We start from the raw sequence: 25,050 nt of genomic DNA on the forward strand, positions 1-25,050 counted from the left end.
GTATATATATATATATATATATATATATATATATATATATATATATATTTTTTTTTTTTTATCTTCCCTTACAAAGTGATCAAATTCATAGGGAGTCCAATGAATTTGATCACTTTGTAAGGGAAGATATATATATATATATATATATATATACATACATATATATACTTTTAATAATATATAATATGAGTATTCTTAACATTAGGAGCTTTATTTGGGCGGCTATATATTTCAATAATTTTTGTAAGTGTATGTAGACATGTATTAGATATAGCATCAGTTATTAATATATATTCCGGTTCCGGGTCAGGGACTTTGTGAGAATCTGCAGCAGTGGATCGCGGTCGGGGCAGGGGGATTTTGACCAACGCTGTGTACAGACTTTTGGGGGAGCCTCTACGTGCATGCGGTTTTATCTAATTGTAAGTAATACTGTGCAGTGTTTTAATAAATTGACCTTATCTTACCTTGGCATTTCTCTTTTTCTCTGCGCTCCACCTCCCCCTTTTTTTTGCATTTTGGATTGACTGTGGCCGGCTGAAGAGAGAAGAGAAGAGGCCTTTTCTGAAGATTTCCCGTGAAGATTACGGACGAGCGCCGTCTCCATATCTAGGAACTGCACTATATAAATCATACTATGAATGTACAGAAAAAAAAGTGAAAACACAACATTGAAAATGGAAAAAAATAAATTAATAAAATACGTAATACTGTAGGTAGGAGTGTGGATGACACTGGGGACAGCAAGCCAAAGAGCAGGGAGAATAAAAAGACAAATGGGAGAAGGGAAAAAAGGAGGGGGAGGGAAAAAGGGAGGGAGGGAAGGGAGGTAGCAAAGAGGTGGATGAATGCCCCCCCAAAAGGATTGCCTTTGTGCACGTACGCTCTCCCAAGCTTGGCGCTTGGGGAGACAAACAAAATTGACTCGGCAGCAGTCAATGCACACAGCCACACACACCCACAGCCACACACACCCACAGCCACAGCCACCCACAGCCACACAAACACACTGAAATGGCCCCGATCCTTGCCCCCTCATCCCCTGCTCATGCTTGCAAAATTATGCAGGACACCCTGTGCTCATGCTTGGAGAGTTGGTGATGTCACCGCTCTCAGCGGCAGCGTGGACGCAGCCTAAGGCTGCGTCCATAGAAGGACAAGCAGCGCTGAGCCGTGCGGACGCTCCGCGCTGAGCCCCGGCATCCTCTATGAGGATGTCTTTAGAGGGGGCTCACGCGAGCGCCCGCAGACGTGCTGAGGAACTGGATTTTTCAGCTGTCGGCTGAAAACATCCAATCAGTGCGAAGCCGCGTCAACGTCAAGGCGCCATGACGTTGATGTCAGTGTGTCGCGGGCTATTGGCCCAGCGACGTCACTGCCCCGCCTCCCGATCGCGCCCGCTGGCTCGCCTGCATGTGCATGAAATCGCACAGGCTTCAGCGCTGTTCAGCACTGCTCCCCCCTCTATGGACGCAGCCTAATTTTGCCAGCGCGAGCTGTTGAAATATGTAAGTATTTAGACACATTTGTATTTACATTGTATACCGTTTAATAAAGGTTTTTTTTTTTTTTTCCCATGTGATTTTGATTACATCAGGCAGGGGGGGCACGAGAAATGTCATGAATTTAAAGGGGGGCTCGGCATAAAAAGTTTGCTTACCCCTGATTTACACCATCCAATGCTGGATTGCTTATTGCTAGCTTTTTAAAAGCCTAAGGCTAAGGCCCCGCTCCCAGAGTCAGCGCACCCGCACTGCTGACAGGCGGTGCGCTGAGATACACAGACCGCGATATGCGGTCTGTAGGGAGCGGGAGGTGGGCGGGAGTGGGAGGTTTGACAGGGAGGGGGGGCGTGGCTTGAGCGGAGGGACCCGCTACTCTCCCCCCCCCCCCCCCTCCCTCCACGGGCTGCAGGAGGGACCCGCTACTCTCCCCCCCCCCTCCCTCCACGGGCTGCAGGAGGGAGATGCTACTCACCCCCCCCCCTCCCTCCACGGGCTGCAGGAGGGACCCGCTACTCTCCCCCCCTCCCTCCACGGGCTGCAGGAGGGACCCGCTACTCTCCCCCCCTCCCTCCACGGGCTGCAGGAGGGAGCTGCTACTCACCCCCCCTCCCTCCACGGGCTGCAGGAGGGACCCGCTACTCTCCCCCCCCCTCCCTCCACGGACTCGGGCTGGAGCTGCTACACACACACACACACACACACACACACACACGCAGGCACTCATACATATACACATACGCACACACACACACAGGCACTCACGCACTCATACACACACACAGACAGAGGCAGGCACTCAGGCACACACATACACATTCACATACAGACACAGACAGGCACGCACGCACTCAGACACACACACAGACAGGCACTCACCTGCTTTCCTTCCACACTCCTCCCCGCTCCCCGAAGCCTCTCCTCCTCCCGAAGCCTCCCCTCCCCATTGGCTCACGGCCACACCACGTGACGCGTCAACGCTAGGAAACACCATTCTCTTGTGTCTCCTAGCGGCTGACGCGCCACAGCGTGTAGTCAGCTGTGCCGCCAGGGGGGACCGGGACCGGCTCGCGAGGATTCCCCTGCTGGTGGGGAACTCGCGACATGGCCGCCCGCGCCAACGAGCGCAGCGGGACCGAGGCCTAATGTAGGAGTATGGAGCTGCAAGCACTAGAATAACATTAACTGACAGAACTAGCAGCTGAGCTGATTTAAACTGTGATGTAGGGTATAAATATAAGCTGTGAAGAGAAGCACAAAAGAACCCCAGAAGAAGCTGACACGGGCGAAACGCGTTGGGCTTTTTGGACTTCTGTGGCCACCATAGTATCCTAGTACTCTAACAGTTGATGCTAGGTGACCCGAGAACGCTGCTAGTGAGAGATGCAAGCAAGGGAAGACGTGCACGTGAGGTGTGTGCACAACGAGGAGCGGCTGAGTCTGGAGTTCGGTTGGAGTGCGCTCGAAGTCACTCTGCTCTTTAACAGTGGGGAAATTGTGAGTTGACCTTTTCCCTCTCTGTCTGCTCAGAGTACAGGGAGTCCTTGATTATTCAACGGAATCCGTTCTGGAAGTAGCGCTGGATAGTGACACCGTTGTAAAGTGAGTCCCATGTTAATCAGTGACGGTGAGCGTTGGATAACGCATTCCGGCATCGAAAAACAGCCCATAGGGTTGCGTTGGATATGCCATTTGTTATAAAGTGAAACGTTGTACAGCGAGGACTACCTGTAAAATGTTAATGCACCATATCGCATGCATTTGTGCTTCTTTATATGAGGTCTTTCCAGGAGCATCCACTTCTGAGGATCCTGTTCCACGAAGCTGCAGTTTACAGGTGATACTAGTTTTTAATCCATATAGTCACTGGGTTATTGCACTTTATTCACTGCATTGTACTCTTATTCACTTTCAGTTTGCGCCGTTAACACTTTGTAGTCCTGCTGCTTCCTTAAAGTGAACTGAGCAACAATCTGAAGACTTTCTTGTGTGTAGTGTAAGCTGGAATTTGCTATACCTGGCCCAAGTTTCTTTTTTTTTTAAATATATTTTTGTTTGCACAGCTTGAACTGCAGCTTTAAGCGCACAATGTGTGCATCAATACAATCTGCACACTGACAGGTGATTAGCTAAATTGTCGATCAATCAGTTCTCCTGTAATCGATAGCTGAAGATTCAGCTCTGGGTTCTTTATATCGCTGTTAGGGCTGCAGAAGAATGCCCAAGATGCAAAGTTCTGTGTGGAAGATCATGTGACCATGTAGGCACTAGATACAATTGGTGCACTGCTAGAGAGAGGGCAGGGCTCAAGAGCCAGAATCTGTCTCAGAAGAGGAAGGGGGTATGACTTTGTAAATGGTTGCTATACAAACATGCTTGTTACATTAGAATACATCAATGTCTAATTTTTTTTATTTTAAACTAGCTGATATACCCGGCGTTGCCCGGAGGCAGGGAGGGGGGGTGTGAAAGGCATGGGGGGGAGCGTGAAAGGCATGGGGGGGAGCGTGAAAGGCAGGGGGGGGGGCGTGAAAGGCAGGGGGGGGGCGTGAAAGGCAGGGGGGGGGGCGTGAAAGGCAGGGCGGGGGGGCGTGAAAGGGAGGGGGGGGCGTGAAAGGGAGGGGGGGCGTGAAAGGCAGGGGGGGCGTGAAAGGCAGGGGGGGCGTGAAAGGCGGGTGGGGGCGTGAAAGGCAGGGGGGGCGTGAAGGGCAGGGGGGGTGCGGGGGCGTTAAAGGCAGGGGGCGGGGGCGTGAAAGGCAGGGGGGCGTGAAAGGCAGGGGGTGGGGCAACACACACACAGTGTCCCCCACACAGTGTCCCATACACACAGACATACACACACACACACACACACACACGTCACGTAGAGCGACACATACGCGACACCTACCTCTACTTCCAGGCGGCGCCGTGAGGGAGGAAGGGGGTCCTTCCGGCCGCTGCCATCTTAGGCGCCGCGAGGCAGCTGCAGCCTGCCTGGCCACTGCCTGTTCCCCCGCCGGGGAGGGAGATTAGTGGAGCGCCGGGAGGGAGAGATTAGTGGAGCGCCGGGAGGGAGAGGTGAGTGGAGCGCCGGGAGGAAGAGGTGAGTGGAGCGCCGGGAGGGAGAGGTGAGTGGAGCGCCGGGAGGGAGAGGTGATCGGAGCGCCGGGAGGGAGAGATGAGCGCCGGGAGGTGTGTGTGTGTGTGTCTCGCCGAGGGGGAAGAGAGTGGCAGTTGGGTGACGTCAGACCCACCAATCTGATTGGCCAGAGGCTGAGGACCAATCAAATTCACCGCAGATAGCACTAACTATTCCATTTTATATACTGTATATAGATGCTACAAGTATTTTTTTTATAATACACAACGGATTTATTTATTAAAAAAACACATGTAGGATATTGCTTGAACTGCAGCTTTAAGACTTGCTTTGTAACAAAATTACATTGTTGCTCTATGGATTCATTGTGTTGGCAAATTTATATGTAAAGCACTGTGTACATTATCAGCACTGAAAAAACAAATAGTCAAGGTAGTAAAGAATGAGGACTATAACATGAAGGTGATTTTAAGAATGTCATGGTAATTTAATGCTAGCGCAAAATCTTTAAATCTTGTTCATTTCATTAAATAACGGTGTGAATAATGTTCTGATGTCATCTGAACTGTCTGTGGAAATTTCCCACACAAAAACTCTTGCTATGTTACTGCTAGCCCCTTCCGCTCAAAGCTGTGTTCTCACTGTCCCATGTGTCTGTACTGCTGTGTCCTAACACAATTCTTTCTTTCTGCCCCCTACTTCTAAAACTCTTGCACCCCTCCCACACCCCCTATCAGTAAAGATCCCCTCCTCACCATTTTCAGGACCCGCCTGCCTGTGTACTTCCATGGAAACGTAAAAAAAAAAAATCTACATTGTCTCCCAGTACACCAATTAAATTGAAAGCTCTTTGGGAACTACTTATCCCCAATGTTAACTTTAATGTATCATTCACTGTGAATAACCACCGCTAACTGATATTTTTCTTTCTTACATTTTAGATATTACTGCAGCACACTGAAGACCATATGGCATCAGAAAATATTGTCATTTGTACAGAGATATATGGAACTGCTCTCAAAAGCTTTGCAAATGCACGGCCATACCTCACAGCAGAATGCGAAGATGTTTTATTGTTACTTGGGAGGCTTGTTTTGTAAGTTAGATATTCAGCTTGTTTTGTATGTGAGATGTGTTTTAAATGTGAAAATAACGGAGTCACTTTTAAGCATGAACATCAATAACTACACTTATTTGACTTGGTCCACAGAATCAAAATAGGACATTTTTCATGTATTAATTTTATTTTCTTAAATTCAGTCCTTTGTCTTGGTTCCCGAGATTTGTCATGTTACCATCATTACTTAGGCCGCACGTATAGTGACCGGCGACGGGACGGGTGACATCACCCATTGCTGCTAGCAAAAGTTATATTTCGCTTTGCGGCGGCGCGGGCGTTCTGGTATTTGATTTGTTCAGGGGCTGTCACATGAGTCGACAGCCCTTGAAAAATCAAATATTTCCAGCTTCCAAAGTTGGCGACACGACGTCGCATTGTCGCCGTCGCACTTACTATAAGCGGCGGCGGCGGCATTGTATGTATTTTTGGGCGACATCCCTGTCGCGGGCACTATACGCACGGTCATAGGCTGCGCTTATAGTGCCGGCGACGCAACGTCGCCCGATGACAAATGTATTGCCGCCATCGTGTGCGCTTATAGTAAGCGCGACAGCGACGTGAAGTTTGGAAGCAGGTCAAATTTTATTTTGCCACGTGACAGCCTCTGAACCAATCAATGACCTGGTCGGCCGTGACGTCGCGGCAAAGCTAGTTACAACTTTCGCTAGCGGCGATGAGTGACGTCACGCATCGCCGTCGCGCGCACTATAAGCACCACCTTACTGACTTTTTTACAGACACTTTAAATGGCTGTCAGATAGGAAGCTGCATCCAATAATATTGCAGCTTTCAATTGCTGTCTGCCATTTAGTTTCCCTGTGAGGGAAACTTAAACCCGTAAGTAACTCTGGGGCTGAAAATAGCACAGTTCAGCTCCAAGTTGCATTTATGACTTTTTGTGACTCAAAAGTTTTTATTATCTACAGAGCCTTCCTTGCTGTCCTCACTGTTTTGTTGCACTGGATGTATTTAGGTTCTCATATGCAACGTTGTGATTTTTTTATTCTGTCCCATGGTTTCTGTTTTTCAGATGGTATGTTTTTGCTTTCAATTATTGGCCAATCCTAAAGATGACCAATTTCTCAACCCCATGGTGTCAAGTCTAGTGTATCATGCAAAATAGCATTCTTCCTTCAAGCCTTTGTGCTTTTAAAACAAATAAATGATTGAAACGCCATCTGCCTTTTTATGGAAGTAACCGTGGCCTGAGTGAATAGGGATAGTTATACCTGCCATCTGACCCCGCCCCCCTTTGTTCCTTACAAATGGTTCTTTACTTCCAATAGCAATAATCAGGTTTGGGATGTGATTTTATTAGTAGGCTCTTTTGGTATAATAAACTAAAGCAGATTATAAATGAATACCCTTTCTCCATGTAACCATAGATTACTTGTTCATATAATTTTTAAACTGACCTATTTTGCTTGTTTGCAATGGGAATTAAAATAAATGCTAAAGCCCTCAGAAAATATTATTTTAATATTGTTTTTCTCCTTTTTCCTGTTTAGCGATTTTGCTAATTTTCTTTTGATATACTTTTGTAATCTAAATCCCAGGCTCATCTTTCACCTGTGTGGTTATGTTTACTTCTACTATACCACTGTTACCCTAAGGTACAGTTATTTACAATACATTTTGCTAATACATTTTGATATTTTCCTTCTGTATATTTTTCTGACATTTTATATAGAGCTTCTTTGCCTGTAAATAGTTCCTATGTAGCTTTGCCTTTCTGAAATTGAGCATTTTGAACCCAAATAACACTCTTCATTGAACAAATTGGAGTACGGCCGCATTGTGATCACTATTTCTAAAATGTCCTTGACTTAAAGTGTTTGAAACTGCTACATAATTGATTAGATCCAGTATTGCACCCTCTCTACCACAACGTTTTAGGTCATACATATTTTCGCATGTCAACTGCAAATTGTGCTGCTCCATTCAATGTCGTGTGGTAGGTAAGAAAAAAAAGAAAAGAAAATTGAATAAAACCTAGACTGCTGTGGCTGCCCTTTCCTGTATGTTAATTCAAAGGGTTAGCTAACATGTTATTATGTATTTAACTTTGTGCAGCAAAAGGATTGATCTCAAAATTGTCAGTTGTGATCTCTGGGAGTCGTTTAAGAATCTGAAAATAGTTCATTAAGTCTTTGTTGCACAGCAAAACAACAAATCAACCAAACAGGACTGGGGTATCTTCATTTTTCCAGAAAACATTGAGACATGACTAAAAATGTTTATTCATTCGCTCGCCCCTGCAATAAATATATTACAGTTGAGCCAATTGAGTCGATACACTTGTTTTTTTATATACTCATGCAAATGGGGAAACTAGGTCAGTGAATATGACTGTATTGCGATGACTGGTTCCCCTTCCTCCCTTCCCCCATATGCATGTGAGGGTGCATGGTCAATCAAGATGTCTACTTTTAATCTAGACTGACCTAGTTTCTTCCATAAATATGGGGGTTCTGGGTCGGGGAGGTGCTTTTGCCTTTGCAGACTGATTTGGTTTCCCATAAGGCCGTGCCTATAGTGATGGCGACACGACGGGTGACGTCGCCGAAAGTTATATTTCGCCGGGCGGCAGGGTTGCGTGTTTATGGCCATTTGATTGGTTCAAGGGCCGTCACGTGAGACAGCCCTTGAAAAATCAAATGTTGCCGGCTACCAGTTTTCGCGACGTCGCATTGTCGCCGTAGCGCTTACTATAAGCGCACGCGGCGGTAAGGCATTTGCTTTCGGGGACGTCGCCGGCACTATAAGCGCGGCCTAAGAATGTTTTCTGAGAGGTCGGAACTCTCACTGACCGTGTGCCCTGAATTCATATAGGATGGGAAAAAAGATCAAATAGCTTATGGCATTTCTATCTCAAATTGACTTGCTCCTTTCTGATATTAAACAAAATGAGGGTGATAGTTTCCTGAAGTGTTTTAAATTATTTGTAAAGCAATAGGTTGCTTTGTGCAGTAAAGGTGAATAGCCCATGTTAAAATTACTAGTATGTATATGTTCTGTGGTTATTAAATTATTTCTCTTTTGAAACTGAACAAATTCTTATCGGATTAATACGGTTTCAGACACGCTGCTTTAAAAATAAATAAAAGTTTAATAATACATTCTTTCATGTGCTTTTCTTGTAGGAGTTGTTTTGAAGTGCTACTTTCAATGGCCGAAGACGATCTTACTTGTGACCTCGGGTTACGATTGAACAAGTCTATTATGGTGAGTCCATAACATTAAAGTTATAAACTGACCTGAGCCATATACATATTTGCATTTTAAACCATTTTCTAAAATAAAAAAACTGACCACCATATGCCAAAAATAATACAAATCGTGGGTTCCGCGGTTATTGGTATATTATAAATTTGAGATTTGTTTTCAACTTGAACCCTGAAAAAAAGCACTTGTGATATCTGCTTTATTGGCTCCATCCTGGAAGTTTTTTTTTTAAGTATGTGGCTTTTCTCTGATCTCCGTTCCTCTGTAGGGGGAGTCAATTATGAGGTACTTGCTGTCTGCATACCAATGTTTGAAATGTTCTGTTAGAACGTCTAGGCTGTGTTCAACAAAATGAACCATCAGTGATATGTTTAATTTATTTTAAAACTTATTCTGGATTGTGGCAGTCCTGAAGTCTGAACAGTTTCCATTCTCTGGTTACTCCTTGGTTCCTGTCTAACAAAACAATCGCTTATTTTAATTTAACTGTAAAGTATTGCGATGCCTTAAGTGGAGGCATGTTTTTACTCAAAATAAATGATACTTCCCTTTGTAGAATGTCACTGAAATGTAGTAGGACGTGAGCATAACTCTTCCGCATATCCTCCTTGTTTATCTAGCAAATTGACCAGCTCTGATCTCATCAGAGAGGAGACAACCACATTAAATGAAATGCAGATAACATTATACACTAGAATTGAGAGGTCAGGCATTCGCCAGATTAAAAGGTGGTGGTATGAGGATAGTGGCCGCCACAAACTAGACCAGGGGCGGCCAACTCCAGTCTTCAAGGGCCACCAACAGATCAGGTTTTAAGGATATTCCTGCTTCAGCATAGGTGGCTCCATCAACGACTAAGCCACTGATTGAACCACCTGTGCTGATGCAGGGATACCCTGAAAACCTGATCTGTTGGTGGCCCTTGAAGACTGGAGTTAAACACCGCTGTACTAGACCATCAAACAGGATGTTTTAAATTGATTAAAGGAAGACATTGATTAGTATCAAATTTCAATCTAATGTTGGGATTTTAGTCTGCGGATTTGACTTGTCTCACCGTTTTACCTTATTTGTAGTTTGACTCTTTTGAAACAAAACGTGGGGTTTCTGTCAGGTGAAACCATTATTGTATTAGTTTTGTTTTGAATCGACAGTCATTTCTTTTTCAGGATGAAATATTGAACAACATTAAATGTAAGTTTCAACAAAATTAAACAGATGCACAGCTTAAATAGGAATCCCCTCCTAGGACCAAACAAACTGATTCCATTTTGATCATCTGATTTTAAGTAAAGACTAAGTTTTATCAAAGTAATATTTGTTTATTGTTTATACAGGATTCCCATGACATATTGCTGGAATTTGGGAATAATAATTTGCAATTGCTGGTTGATGTCATACAGAATGGCGGAGCATGGAAAAATCCAGTAGTTGTTAAAATATTGTCTCAGCAACCTGTAGAGCCACAAGAAGGTAAGGATTTTGTAAATGTACGTATATTTCCACTACCTCATTGATTCCAACAGCATCAACATTTCTAGTGCATTGTCAAAGGTTCCATTATGCAAACATAAAGGTGGCCAGGATGCCAAGTAATTAAAAATATTCTTTTGCCGAGCATGAAATGATTTTCGTTCAATAGCCAAATTTAGTTTTGTCTCCTATGCTCTTAATATTGTACATGTTTCTCATAGTTTACACTATTCAGTTAATCAATTTACTTTTTGAAGTAGATAAAAATAATAATGAGATGGTTAAGTTATTTTTGTATTGGTATCTTCCCAAACATTTTGGTATCGCCCAATACACATCACTTTGCCCTTCTAAGAATTGCAGGAGTAGTGCGCAGGTGGAGCTGGAACGAAAACCACACCCCATCCCCAAACATAGCTGAAGTTAGCCTGAAAGAGACTAAATGGATAGCTATTTTGCTCCCTGCTCTTAGACAATGAATTAATTACACGGTAGCAGAGTCCTACTAAAAATAATTTTCCTCCAATATTAGAAGCCACAATTCTTTTCAATAGTATTAATGTTTGCAGCTGTAACTATCATTTTGTTGCAGCATCTTAAAGTCCTAATGTGAGCCTATAAACCTATATGCCAATGTCTGTTTTGTACAACAGTGAATAACAAGTCAATTTTGTTTTTTTTCCCCCTCCCCAATACTAGTTTGGAGATGGATTTCACAAGAGGGGTCATGCTTTCTACAGATGCGGATAAAGCATTTGATGAAGTCAAACTGCATACAGCAAGCTATGCTCCTGTCAAAGCTCTGCGCTGAATCCATAGACGTTTCAACTGATTTCTTTTTTCGTCAGTCATTCATCACGTGTTTGTGTACTATGTTACCTAATGAAGACGCTTTTAAGGAGGTATGTATTGTAGCTGTTGGAAGCCCATAATTTGTTCAAATAGTAGAAAGAATCTGAATGAATACACGATTTTAAACAAAGGCTTAGGTCTCACACTTAAGATACAGTGAAAACCGCTTGACAACTGAAGCTCCCCTATTATATATTCTCTTGTGCATGGCACGTGTCTACTCCACAGGGCCGTACAGTGTGCCGCTTAGGGCCAGAGAACAAAACCTAAGATACATGCCTCGTAATACAGAAAACATATATAGTGTAGGACATTTTTGTGAAACGTTGGGGCAGCTGCATTCTTTCCGTACAGTTTTAGCCAGCTTTATTGCTTGCTTTACTGAGATTGTGCAGAATATGTTATATTCTGCAAGAACACTGCCACTGACTAGGAACAGTGATGCTGGCTCTGTCTCTATGTTTAAGTCCCTAACAGGATCTATATTGTACATGCCATGGCATTTATTGGCCATTTTGTAGTTGGGGCCTACATTTACGAACCTGTAAACATCTATGACCTTGTGTAATGGGCTTTAATAATTTCTCTGAATGTTTCTACTTTTTTTGCAATACCCATGTTTATGTGCAACCTCACCTTGAATGCCAAATCAGGCCCTGTGAACCATTTTCTATTTACAATTGGACAGTCTTGGCAAGCAGTCTTGGCTAGCTTTTGCTAATCACTTTTCCTTTTTGAAGGTGCTTACAGGTGTGGTTTTACAGAGGGGGAGATTACTGTATAAAAACATGGGCTTGCCTCCTTGTACTACAGTTTAACGGTGTTCCATATAAAGGAAAGAATACATTAATTAATAACAATGCTTTTTTGACTGTGCTAATTCATCCCCTGAATTAATCTCCCATTTAAAACCCATAAACATGATGGCATCTGCTGGTACAGTAGTTTATGCCCGTTTCTGAGCGCTGGATTTATTGAATCCATTCTAGCTACTATTTTTTCCAGCGATATATAAAGTCAGGGCCCAATATATCATGTCATCCCTGTGAGTCCCCCTATTCTGCTGGGAGTTGTGTGGTTGCTCCGCAGCAGTCTATCTGGGGCATGTCTTTTCCGTGGCTTGGCAGTGGTTGGCAGATAAACGCTACCAATCGTGACTACGGGCATTTGAGGTGCACCACAAAATTAATTGTGGCCCTGCTACACTCTACTCCAGGCTCTGTGACCACACCTCTCCAATAACTTAGCAGATGTTTAGAAACTTGCCCAGTGGTTGGATTCCAAGATAAGTCCCATTAGCTTAGTTAGGTGCCCAACTATTTGGCAAGTCCTGTTGATTTCAGTAAACTGGGGTTACCTGCAGGCCTTCTGACCTGTACAATTTGTCACTTACCATAGTGTGAACCGTATTTCTCAATGATCTGTGAGCACTTACAATTAGATTGTAATCTCTTTGGGGCAGAGACTCCTTTTCCTAAATGTTTTTTTTGTCTGAAGCACTTCTCTCCATTGTGTTATTTGTATTTGTTATTTGATTGTCATGTGTATTACCGCTGGGAAGCGACATACACGCACACACGCAGAGGCAGGATTCAAGATTTGTAATTTAGTGATCAGGTTTTGGGAGAAGTGCTGTAGGTTTTCCTGTCACATCTATAACAAACGAATGTAAGTGTTCAACTGGCAGCTTTGACACTTGCTGGTCTGAATATGAAATAACATCGAGCTGTGCAGTGTGTACACCTCAAGACTGATCGGGAAGCTCCAAAATAAGTTATTGTATATTCGCCTGTTTTCTACTATGATGAGGTATCTATGGTATGTTGACAGCTAATAGGAATATAATGATCATCTTTCCTTATGTAGACCAGATCGATATCGTCTTTCCAAATTTCTACATGAACCATTTATGGGTCATTTGCGAGTTCCTTCAGTAGTTGTATGTTTTTATGGTCCATTTTCTGTGTGTATATCTATCATAGTGTGAATCCATTGGGAGGATTACATTACTAATGTGTAGTGTACAGCAAATAAAAATACCACTTGTGAGCACATTCACGTCTCCGTCAGGTCCACAAACCTGCCTTTCCCCATTATTTCTTGGCATACAATGCTTCATCTGCAACCTGTGATTCTGGGTATTGACATGCAAATGAGCAGTGTCACTTTTTTGCTGCTTACCCATTTTAATATGGAATAAGGTTATGCCTCCCGTATGATACAGCTTTTCAGCACAGCGTGGGTTTAAAGAAGTACATAGCCATTAAACCTATTCACAGACGGCTGTTTCGATCTTTTGAGTCATCCGTATGAGGATTGTTAAAGTTGTGTGCAGACAGACTGCAGTAACGTGCTACACTCGTTCATCCAATGTGCATACAAATATAAGGCACATCTTAACCTTCCACCTGTTAGCTGGGATATACATTTGTAAGTTTGTTTTAAACTTTGAACCTAACAAATGTATTTTTCAGTTCATCGTATTTGGTCAATTTTAAATTTTCATTTTGGTAACATTGAGCGTGCAGAATACAAGGCACAGACGACGTGCGGTTTTGGGTGGAGATTGTGGCAGTCTTTGAAATTATGAATCTACTTATGGTTTAATTTTTTTTTTTTTTTTTTTTTTAAGATTTCAAAGATGGATGGAAAGGAGATTTTAGATACTATATGTAACCTGGAATCTGAGGGACACGATAACACTGCATTTATTCTCTGCACTACATATCTTACTCAGCAGCTGCAAAATGAAATTACATCTTGTTCTTGGTAAGTGCGTTTTAGGGTTATTACGTTGACACCATTGCTTTTACATCCCAGTTAATGTAGACTTTTAAATGAATGTTTCATGTAATGTCATGGTTTAAAATATTGTGAAAGGATCAAATATCAATAAAATAATCAAACCAAATGATCCCAAGTAATGGTTTCCATCTGTGCTGCCATGTTCAGTATTAATCTCTGCTGTCACGCTCACCTCCTTTGTCATTTATAACACTGCCTATGACGGGTAGAGTTTGGCAACCGCAGGAAGGGGTGTTAAAGAATAATTCTAATGTATATTGGGATTCTGTTATTCTATCTTGTTTTATGGTGTTTGGTTTTCTGTTCTCATTTTAAAGAATCAGTGTTGAGATTTGAATTTGGTATTTATCGGTGCACTTTGTGTGTTCCTTAGTCCTTGTTGCTTTTGTCTCCTACTTGTGGCTGGGTGGCTGCAAGAGGTGGGACTTAAACTGCAAATAAAGAATCCTTTCCTGTTATCCATATTAACCACAAGTGCAAGATGAGTCAGTGGTTTTGGTTGGTTAAAACCTAAAACTGAAATCCCTAAATATAAAGCTTTTATTTTATCCTCATTTATTTATTTTTTCCCCGTGATGTCATCAGTGTTGGATGCATCTGTTGCCAAGTAATTTAGTTGCACTAGGCCAGGTGTGGCCACCAACAGGTCAGGTTTGCAGAGTATCCCTGCGTCCGCACAGGTGGCTCAGACTGAGCCACCTGTGCTGAAGCAGGGATACCCTGCAAACCTGACCTGGTGGTGGCCCTTGAGGACTGGAGTTGGCCATCCCTGACCTAGATCTTCATCTACGAAGAGGTGAAATTACATAGTCTGTGATACCTGTACCGTAAATGACATCACCAAAGTAGCAGCATGACTACTTTTTCTTTTAAAAGTCGCAATCACCCCAATCTAATCTCAACCCTCCCCCTGCCCCCCATTTTTTTCCCCTTTCTTTTACAGGATTGGAACGAGGGGGGCTATCCGGAGTGGAACCGCTTACTATCTGGTGCTCCTGGGTAACTCCAGTTCCCCAGACTTACTGGTGAAGTTACGGACATGACTTCTTGTTTTTAATGGGGATTTAAATGGTTGTCCAATATGAAGCCGCAACCAGTGCATTTGTGGCTTCCTATTGGACTGAAATCTGGCAGCCATTTTGTTTCCCTGGGCTGGGAGCAAGAGTGAAACCCAGTAACTTCACTGGTAAGTTTGTTTGGGACGGAGTCGTACAGCTCCGGTGGGCCTGCTCATTTCTATTCTACAAAAACAACTAAGCAAACAAGTAAATAAAAAAAGAGATAAAGGACTGTTACTTTAAAGTTACGATCTTTTGATATGATTAAAAATATATATTTGAAAAATAAAAAAATGAGGAACCAAAAGAGTACTTGAAAGGTCTACGTTGTAGCCTGCCTTTTGAACAAAAAAAAAAACAGAACCAGTTATTTGGTGGTAATGTCATTTAGGCCCAAAAACTTTTATCACCTGCTCGGTCGCTTTTTAAAAGGGCTGCACAAAATAAAAAACTAAACAGCCTTTGCTGGACCAATAGCTTACTTCTACTATGCAAGTTATCTTCTGCTAGTTTATTGGGCATAAAGGTTTTACCTTTTTTAGGTTTTAAGTCTTCCAATGTCTTGAAATGGTTACGATGTTCATTTAATATATGTATTCTGTTTCTGATTAATTCTGAATGTGGTTTGTAACCGAATGGATTTGCTTTTTATTCATTGTAGGGAGCTGACTCTGTTTTGGAGCAAGTTGCAACGGAGAATCGATCCATCCTTAAATACCTTCCTTGAAAGATGCAGGCAGTTTGGTGAAATTGCGAAAACACGTCAACACCTTTTCTTCCTAATTAAGGTTGTGCATACAGAGGTAAGCAATGCAATTCCACAAGCCGTATATAATATACTTGTGATACATGTGTTGCACACATTTCCCTTTTGTGATGTATACATATTAATTTGTTGGCTCTTTATGAAACAGGGCAATTACATTAAAGCCAAATCTGTGGGGTCTTTTTTTCCCCCCAGTCTTCAAAGCAAGCATTCATTCCCCCCAAAGGAAATGAGTTTGTCATATTTATGTAAGACCGCAAATTAATTAATAAGTCTTTCTAATAGCAGCTTAAATGTATGTATTTTTCACATATTAGAGCTAAATAATGTTCCTATAACAGAATCAATGGAAAAACATATTACTTTTTTTTATGTTGACTTTTTTTTTTAAATAAAAGAAACTTTTTTTTTTTTTTTTACCAGCTTGCATAAAATGACATAATTTTCCTTTTTGGTGTTTGATTAAAAAAACAAAAAAAAACAGCACTGCTACGTTTGTGTAATACTTGACCCAGCACTGCGAAACGAAGATGCAATCAATCACTTATTGAAGAGGCTATACATGACTTCCCCCCCCCCTTTTTATTTTGTATATATATATATGTGTATAAAATATGTGCTCATTTGCATGTCATTTCCCAGAATCCCATGCTGCAGTGGAAGTGCTGTGTGCTGGGTGATAATGGTGAAAGGTGGGGTTGCAGACCTGCCTGAGACATGCAGATGAGCATACAGTTATATTTACATTTGCATATTTGCTTTGCTGTGGAGGGTTTTTGTCACTTTTTTTACTCCCCATAACTTAACTCAGTACATATATATACATATATATACATATATATACACATACATACATTTGAAGCTGGGGGGTCTCGATAGCTGAACCCCATTAAATTCAGCTCTAGGGACACCCTGTTTCCAGAGATACTTGCCTCAAGTAGGTGCAGGTAGCCGCTCCTGCTGGCATCCAGGGCTCACATGGCGGATTTTTAATGCGCCCGTGGGCCAATAGGAAGCTGTGCCGTCACCCAATGCGGCTTCCTATTGGCCCATGTGCCGCAGGGTCGTTAAACTGCAGAGATATCGGCACCCCCTTCGGAGGCAGGTATCTCTGGAACCAAGAGGTTCTAGGAGCTGAAATTCAGCTCCGGAGACGATCTGCTTCAAACCTGTATAAAAAAAATGAAAGAAAAAAACTTCTTGGATTGCTCCTTTTTTAAGTTCTGTCAAATTTTCCAGAAAGTGTTTGCTGGCCTTTTAAATACAAGTGCCTTGAAGTGGTTTGTGTAATTTGGCTTATTTTCAATTGTTGATTACCTATTTTGTTAGATTAAGGCAGCGACATTATATTCATAGTTTGTTCTTTGCAATTTATGAAGATGCATAACTAATCCCACAATTAAAATACTAATTGCAAAAGTAGAGCATTAATTATTAAAGATGTTCTTAATAGAACTTTGTCACTAGATATCTCATTGCTTCAGTTTGTTTCTTTCAGTCAGTGAGATTTTTGGAGTTTGGTAAAAAGCAATTTTTGCCTGGTGAAGAATATAATTTGGCATTTTTGTAAATCAAGAGCACATCAAACACTTAATGTTATTTTATGGCTGGTGTAGCATCCATTGAAGCCAAAAAGCACATTCTTACAATTTCATCAGTATATAAGCATATGTGGATCTTTGCATGCATGTGCAAATGTGTGCAGCTATAAATGGCAGACTTGGGCTTGCAATATATTTGCCCCGTCTAACTCCTTTAAGTAATTTTTAGAAATGTAACAAAGTAGAAATCTGTTTTGCTTTAAATTTGTTTCAGAAATGGCATTTACAAAATATATATATATTTCTTTCAGGCAGAGGAGGCTGGCTTTCCTGTTTCAATCATGTTATGCATAAGAGCTCTTCAAATCCAGTCAAATGAAACGGATACAACAAAGACTTCAGTTTGCAAAACAATAGCTTGTCTATTACCACAAGACCTGGAGGTGAGACGAGGCTGCCAGCTGACAGAATTTTTGTTTGAACCAACTTTTGATGGATTGAATATATTGGAAGAGCTTTTTCTGCAACCGGATCAAAAAAGTGATGAAGAATCTACTGTAATTTCAAACTCTCTTCGCTGTGAACTCCTGCTAGCTTTGAAAGGTCACTGGATGTTTGATCCAGAGTTCTGGGACTGGAAAACGTTAAAGCGACACTGTCTTAAACTTCTTGGGAAAGAACCTTCAGATGCAGAGGAAGAGAACGATGTTGAACCGTTGCCTAATGAGCCTGATATTTTAGATGCATCTTTGGGCATCTACGAGGACCATAACGAGCACCCAGAAGCAACTCCGGAATATATAAACAATGAGTTTGAGAGTGCAAAAGTCAGGAAACCTGTTGGATCTTCTGAAAGGTATAAAAGGTGGCTTCAGTATAAATTTTATTGTGTCATCTGCAAAAGAGAGGTAATTGAGGCCAGAATACTTCACCATGCAAAAATGCACCTGGAAGATGGCATTTATACGTGTCCCGTGTGTACCAAAAAATGCAAGAAGAAAGAACTTTTTGTCACTCATGTAATGGAGCATATGAAAATGCCCACACGACATCGACCTAAAAAGAAACCTAGGGAATTCAAATCAGAAAGGATTTCTGTAGGGAATTTTTCTGCACGGCAGCATAAGTTTGTTTTGCAAGAGGAGGATGACGACGAAAGTGACTCGAATGGGTATATCACCTTCGGAAAGCTCCAAGAGCTAAACCTGCAAGACAGAGATGTTTATCCGTGCCCGGGCACCAGCTGCTCCAGGGTTTTCAAACAGTTTAAATATTTAAGTATACATCTGAAAGCTGAACACAATAACAATGATGAAAATTCAAAGCACTATCTGGACATGAAGAACATGAGAGAGAAGTGTGCGTTTTGTCGTCGACATTTCATTACTACCTTTCATTTAAAGCAGCACATGAGAATTCATTTTGGGGATCTGCCTTATATGTGTGTGTCCATAGATTGCAATGAACAGTTTTACTCTGTTAATGAGCTACTTAGTCACAAACAATTACACAACGACCTTCAGTATAAGTGTGAGTTGGATGGCTGCAACTTGGTTTTTAGTGATTTGGGTCTTCTTTATCACCACGAAGCTCAACATTTTAGAGATGCGTCATACGTATGCAGTTTTCCCGGTTGCAAAAAGTTCTATTATTGCAAATCTGATCTTCAGGCTCACCTTGGCACACATGGGTCGGATTTCGAAAGAGGCCACGATTATGGAGCAGGTGTATTTGCAGAACAAATTAAAAAAGAGACAGAAAGCCAGCAGTCTCCATTTAATGATCAAGTACACTCTCTTGCCAATAGGGATTTAATTTGTGGTAACAGTCCCACGCTTCTACAGAGAAATGTAGCGCCTAACGAGCAAACACCATCTGTAACTGGAGGGATGGATTGCAAGAATTCAAATGTAAGCATTCCAGGTTATAATGAAAGGGAACAGTCACACGATTCACAAACCTGTTGCTCAAGTCATGAGATGAGCTTAGAAAGCAAAGAACACGTGTTTGACTGTGCTTGCAAAAATGCTAATGACGCACAAATCGGCCTGGAGAAACTTCATACACCTCAGTTTCAACAGAATAAGATTAAGATTGAAGCAGTGGATGTTCTCAACACTTTCACTGTCGGTAATGACGCAGAGAATATAAACACAGATATTGGATCTGAGAATGAAACGTCAGCCTGTGTTACACGTCCAATCAGAATAAGTGACATTAAGGAGGAGTGTCATGAAACTCCAGTTTCTGCTGGCTTTAATGTGTCTACTTCTGAGGATAACTTATGTGAACTTCTTACCGGCTTGAAGCATTTGAACTTGAAAAACTCAAAATCATGCATTGCAAACGCCTCACCTAGGGTCCGTAAAGCCACGGCCAGCTCCTCAAAGAAGTGTACTGTTCCGAAAAAAGTTTTAAGTCAGTATCTTATTCGATTAGCATTGAAACCGTATTTTTGTGAACTTCCAGGTTGCAAACGCGCATTTGTTACAAAAGACGCCCTCTTATTGCATTATATAAAAAAGCATCACTATTCAAAAGAAAAGGCCCTTAAGTTAAACATGTTTCAGACTAAATTTGCCCCATTCGAGTGCCATATTTGCCTAAGAGCATTTACAAGGAGGACGCACCTTCGTATTCATTACAAGAAAAAGCACCACATAGGCAAAGAAAAAGTAACCTGCAAAGCACCCGGTAGAAAACTTGGGAACAAGAAACGTACAAGTCGTATTATAAATGAGCGACATACCAACTGCTTGAAAAATTTCCAGACAAATGAAACTGCTAATAGACAAACACATGAGAGGCGTTCACCTGTCCAGGAAGGCTTTCATTCGGAAACGTATGTGGATTCATTATCTGATGAAACAGATGCTGGTACAGGAGTCCACACGCCTGAAAGCCATATGGATGACTTGGAATCCAGAGAGGGGAGAGGGACCAGGCGTACGGTTGCTAAAGGGAAATTGTGTTATATATTAAATAAATATCACAAACCATTTCACTGTGTCCATAAAACGTGCAACTCTTCATTTACAAGTCAAACCGGCCTAATCCGCCATTACCGTCTTGTACATCATTACAACCGGGAACAGTTATGCTTGGAGAAGGACAAGGCGAAAACTAAAAGAGAATATGGAAAATGTAGAAGAATATTCACCTGCAAGTATAAGGAATGTAGGAAGAGTTTCATTTGTTCTAAAGCCCTTTCCAAACATTACATTGACTTTCATAATCTTGAGAATGAAGACCGAGAACTTGATATTTTCTATACTGTAAACCACTTGAAACCTCAAATGGAAGATCCCAAATATAGTGACGAAACACAAAGTAGTGATTCTGAATATTGCTGTGACGTAGACACCTGCAGTGCAGTTTTCACAGATCACACAAGCTACACACAACATATTTTGTCCGTGCACCGTAAATACAATCTTTGTGAGAGTCGAACGAAACGTAAAAGAGAGACAGATGAGCTAGAAGATGTGCGAGAAAGCTACATTAATAAACCAAGGCGCAACACTCGTTTGCTACATAATAGGAAAAAAATCAACGCAAAGAAAAAGCTTTTGAATAAAGAGTTGATTGAATTTAAAACCCGAGAAGAAGCATTGCAAATGTGTGCTCAGAATGTTCAGATCACACAATTTCCTTGCATGGTTCATGGCTGCTCATCTGTAGTAAAGCTAGAAAGTAGTATTGTGCGGCATTATAAGCTAACACACCTGCTGAACCCCAGCTACATAAGCAATCGCAGTCCTACATTAATACACTGTGTTAAAAATTTTCCACAAATTAAAAAAGTATCCAATTCAGAGGAAGAACTTGGTCCAAAAAAGCGTGATTGTACTCAAGAAAAAAAGATACCCAAACTCCATCTGCACAGAGAGATACGGAGCACTTTGGATAGAAGGGATGACGAACGGGAGAGCCCAAAGAGCAATTCAACAGGAAATCTCTCTGAAAGAGACGCCTTAAATAGCAGCACTGCAAATAATAAAAGCGTACGCATTGGTTTTGGGGAATCTGTTATCCGGCCTCCTGTATTTAAAAATGTGGACGATGTTCCTAAAAGCAGCGAAAAGGAAAATGTAGCATCTGTCACCAGTTTTCAGCCACCTTGCAAACTCGAAAGCGACCAGGGTAATCTGCAGCCACATCCAAGGCATTCCAATGCTCTGTGTTCCACAAAAGAGAACAATCAAAAACGGACAATACCGAAGCCGTTGGATTTAAAGACATTTAAGCCAATGGGATTTGAATCTTCCTTTTTAAAGTTTATAGAGGAAAGTAGGGAAACTGATGACGAGTTTGAAGTAGAGCCACCAAAGCAATGCAAAACACACAATTCCTTCCAAATGGAAGGGCTACCATTTAAAGACACTGATCAAAAGCTGTCAAGTGACCATGAAGCATGTTTACCCCAACACAAAACTTTACATGACGACAACCTTGGAGGATTCCAACCCTTACTTTGCAGTAGTGTGCAATCTGCAGTGCCCATGCCGACGCTACAGAATTTAAGAACAATATTGGACAAGGCACTTACTGACTGTGGAGACCTCGCTTTAAAACAACTTCATTATCAACGGCCTGTTGTTGTGCTCGAAAGATCCAAGTTTGCTGCACCTCTGATAGACTTGTTTTCAAGTAAAAAGACTGATGAACTTTGTGTGGCAATTTCCTGAGAACTGTTCAATGAATGTGCCAGTATTAATTTGAAGAACTCTTTGAAAGACGCAGAAGGATTATCTGTAAAAAAAAGACTTGTACCATGTAGAAATTTTGTGCAATTATGTGTATCATTTCATGAATGTATTTTATCTGTGTTCACAATTGTCCACTTTGGTTTATCTTCCCAGTTGAAAAAGACATGCTGAATTTTAGTTGGTGCTAAGACATCAATATATTGGGGCTTCCTTTGGAAATAAATGTGCATGATTGTCCTGGGGTCAGGTGGTAAAGTTTTCTTACTTGAAATGAATGTGCACTCATTGGTGCTCTGTGTAATATAGTGTACACTACAGCCTCTTATATTTTTTTGAGTTATGTTTCAATAAATTACAAACTTTCACCTGTTTTTGATGGTGCATTCCAACTTTTTAAAATAGATTTTATTGTAACATATGGCTTTAAATATTTTTTCGGAACTGTGCATAATTTCAAATATTGCAGACACTTTGTGTCTTGAGAACCACATTTCAACTAACTCATTAAGGTGCTATTAACGTAGCCCACATTTTATGCACTGAGTGTAGGTTTAGTATGTCATTTGGTTTTAATAATCCTATTTTTATATCCTGTATTAAGTATAAAACAGTTTGATTTAGTCAAGTGAAATACTTGTTATGTACTGCAGCCTGAGTTTAATAAATTTATTTTCAACAAACTGGGCTTTAAAATATGAAAAGCTCAATATGCATGTTAAAAAAAAAAAAATACCAGTTCTATTTTGTTTGGGTTTTTAATTCAGAAACTAGTAAAAATGTGGGAAATCCTTAATGTTTCAATCAATAATAAATGTGATATTTACTGTTAAAGCAGCAATCTTCACCAGAAGAGTTTAACTTTAATAAAAGCTCCCTTTTTTTTTCCTCCCCACACTAACTGTGGTTTTCCAAATTGCTAGCTTTTGTGGTTACGATGGTAACCTTTAGACTGTGCTGGACCCTTGGGAGAGCTCCAGTTTGACCTTCTGGACACTTAATATTTGAAACGCTTATCTCCTGAACAGAGAATCACATTTTTCAAGATAAAAACCGCATTACAATAGGTAGGGCAAGAAGAGATGTCTATAAACGAAAGATGAAAAATGGCGAGCATATTGCTGCTTTAACAAAAACCTATTTGGGATATGTATATATTTTGTATAATCTTAGTAGCAGGTGGCTCTCGTAACACAGTCACCTGGCCCGGGTGATTATGCAAAGATGGAATGTAAACCAGTAGGTTGGGTGGGCACTCAAAGGAACTTGATGAGAAAAGTGATTAAATTATAGACCGCATCATTTCAGTCCTCCTTTGGGACCTTTCTCAACGGCAGAGGGGAAAAAAGACCCACCCCCCAGCCCTCCATGAGCAGTGATCTCTTATCTGGGTGCTCTAAATTGGGTGCAGATGCAATATATTAGTATAGGCCAGGAGTGACCAACTCCAGTCCTCAAGGGCCACCAACAGGTCAGGTATTCGGGATATTCCTGCTTCAGCACAGGTGGCTCAATCAGAATGTCTGAGCCACCTGTCATGAAGCCGGGATATATTGAAAACCTGCCCTGTGGGTGGCCCTTGAAGTTTGGAGTTGGCCACCCCTAGTATAGGCACTCACAGCACTTTGAAAATAAAGAAATCGTTCATTCAAAGGCTCGATGTTTAGTTTTGTACGCGAGTCTTAAGAATCAGTTCTTGTAAGAGCCGAAACATGAATCCTTTGAATAAACGGTTCCTTTATTGTCAAAGTCCTGTGAAGGCCTCTTCTAATATACATGTACACCTACGGACAAAAATAACATGTACATCGAGCTTCAGGGGACTCCATTGTACAGAAAGCCCTGTGAAGGCCTATTCTAATATACATGTACACCTACGGACAAAAATAACATGTACATCGAGCTTCAGGGGACTCCATTGTACAGAAAGCCCTGTGAAGGCCTATTCTAATATACATGTACACCTACGGACAAAAATAACATGTACATCGAGCTTCAGGGGACTCCATAGTACAGAAAGTGTATTAAAAAAAAAGAAATAAATAAACGGTTTTATGTTGATTACTCATTTTAGAGCGGAGAACTGTAGAAGGAAAAAATGTTTGAGATTTACTTGGTATACCTTTTTTATTAGGATAAACGCTCAAAGTATCTGGATATTAACCAATTGGGCCTTTTTTTTTATTCTTTGCAACAGGATAGTGTGGTAACAATATAAATTTGCCCAAGCATGAACTGTTTGAAGCTATTAGGATCTGTTACAGGTAACAGGATGGCAGCAGGAAGTCAAAAGTATTTCTCTGCCCACTTCTAGAGCTTGAGCCAGTCGTGATTTGGGGAATAATTGAATATTTAACAAGCACACATGCATGCACTTATCTGTCAATGTTTGATTGGTTATGCCAAATCCATGGACTTGCTGTGGCAGAGGAACCATGTCTTAACATGCCAAATAATGCGCTGTAAGTTAGTGAAACCCCTTCAAATGTGACTGAGTAACCCCAGCCTACTTATCCTATGTATGTACAATTACTATTGCTGTGGTGGTGCTCAGAAATCTTTAAATAAATGTGGACTGCATTCTATTATTATATATAGTTATTACTTGTATTAAAGTTTTTTTTTTTTTTTTTTTTCGTTTAATTAAAAATATGGCCAGATAAAATAATTGGGTCTTTTTAAGAGTAAAATATCCACAATTGCCACCTTTCCCCCAGGTAACCTCCCCAAGCACTCCACGGTTCCACACAACGACGATTGAATTTGAGCACTTTGGTGCCAATTAGTGGAAAACGTTTTGATGGCACCAGCGCAATTAAGCAAACAAACATTTATTATTATTTACAGGGGGTGAGTAACAAATGTATGTTTGCTTTACGTGGTTGAGGTACTGCCTTCAAATTAGTTTTTCCTCTGTATT

The 25,050-nt window shown here is 41.3% G+C and overlaps 1 protein-coding gene across 4 annotated transcripts in view; it reads left to right on the plus strand.

Moving 5' to 3' along the window:
- The window catches only part of RLF (RLF zinc finger), a 38,486-nt gene extending 13,771 nt beyond the window's left edge, over positions 1 to 24,715 (plus strand). For 2 of the 4 annotated variants that reach the window (XM_075603742.1, XM_075603744.1), the window contains 7 exons: positions 5,526 to 5,680; positions 8,848 to 8,929; positions 10,267 to 10,402; positions 11,102 to 11,304; positions 13,887 to 14,023; positions 15,779 to 15,920; positions 17,736 to 24,715. In XM_075603742.1, the coding sequence (XP_075459857.1) occupies positions 5,526 to 5,680; positions 8,848 to 8,929; positions 10,267 to 10,402; positions 11,102 to 11,304; positions 13,887 to 14,023; positions 15,779 to 15,920; positions 17,736 to 22,112 (5,232 nt within the window). In that variant the 3' untranslated portion in view covers positions 22,113 to 24,715. Of the gene's footprint in view, positions 1 to 5,525; positions 5,681 to 7,242; positions 7,318 to 8,847; positions 8,930 to 10,266; positions 10,403 to 11,101; positions 11,305 to 13,886; positions 14,024 to 15,109; positions 15,325 to 15,778; positions 15,921 to 17,735 lie in introns of those variants that run through there. The other 2 variants (XM_075603743.1, XM_075603745.1) reach the window with 2 other exon arrangements.
- The last annotated feature ends 335 nt before the right edge of the window (positions 24,716 to 25,050 follow it).

Source organism: Ascaphus truei, chromosome 6 (genome assembly GCF_040206685.1).
Source record: "Ascaphus truei isolate aAscTru1 chromosome 6, aAscTru1.hap1, whole genome shotgun sequence".
In the NCBI taxonomy this organism is placed as follows: domain Eukaryota; kingdom Metazoa; phylum Chordata; class Amphibia; order Anura; family Ascaphidae; genus Ascaphus; species Ascaphus truei.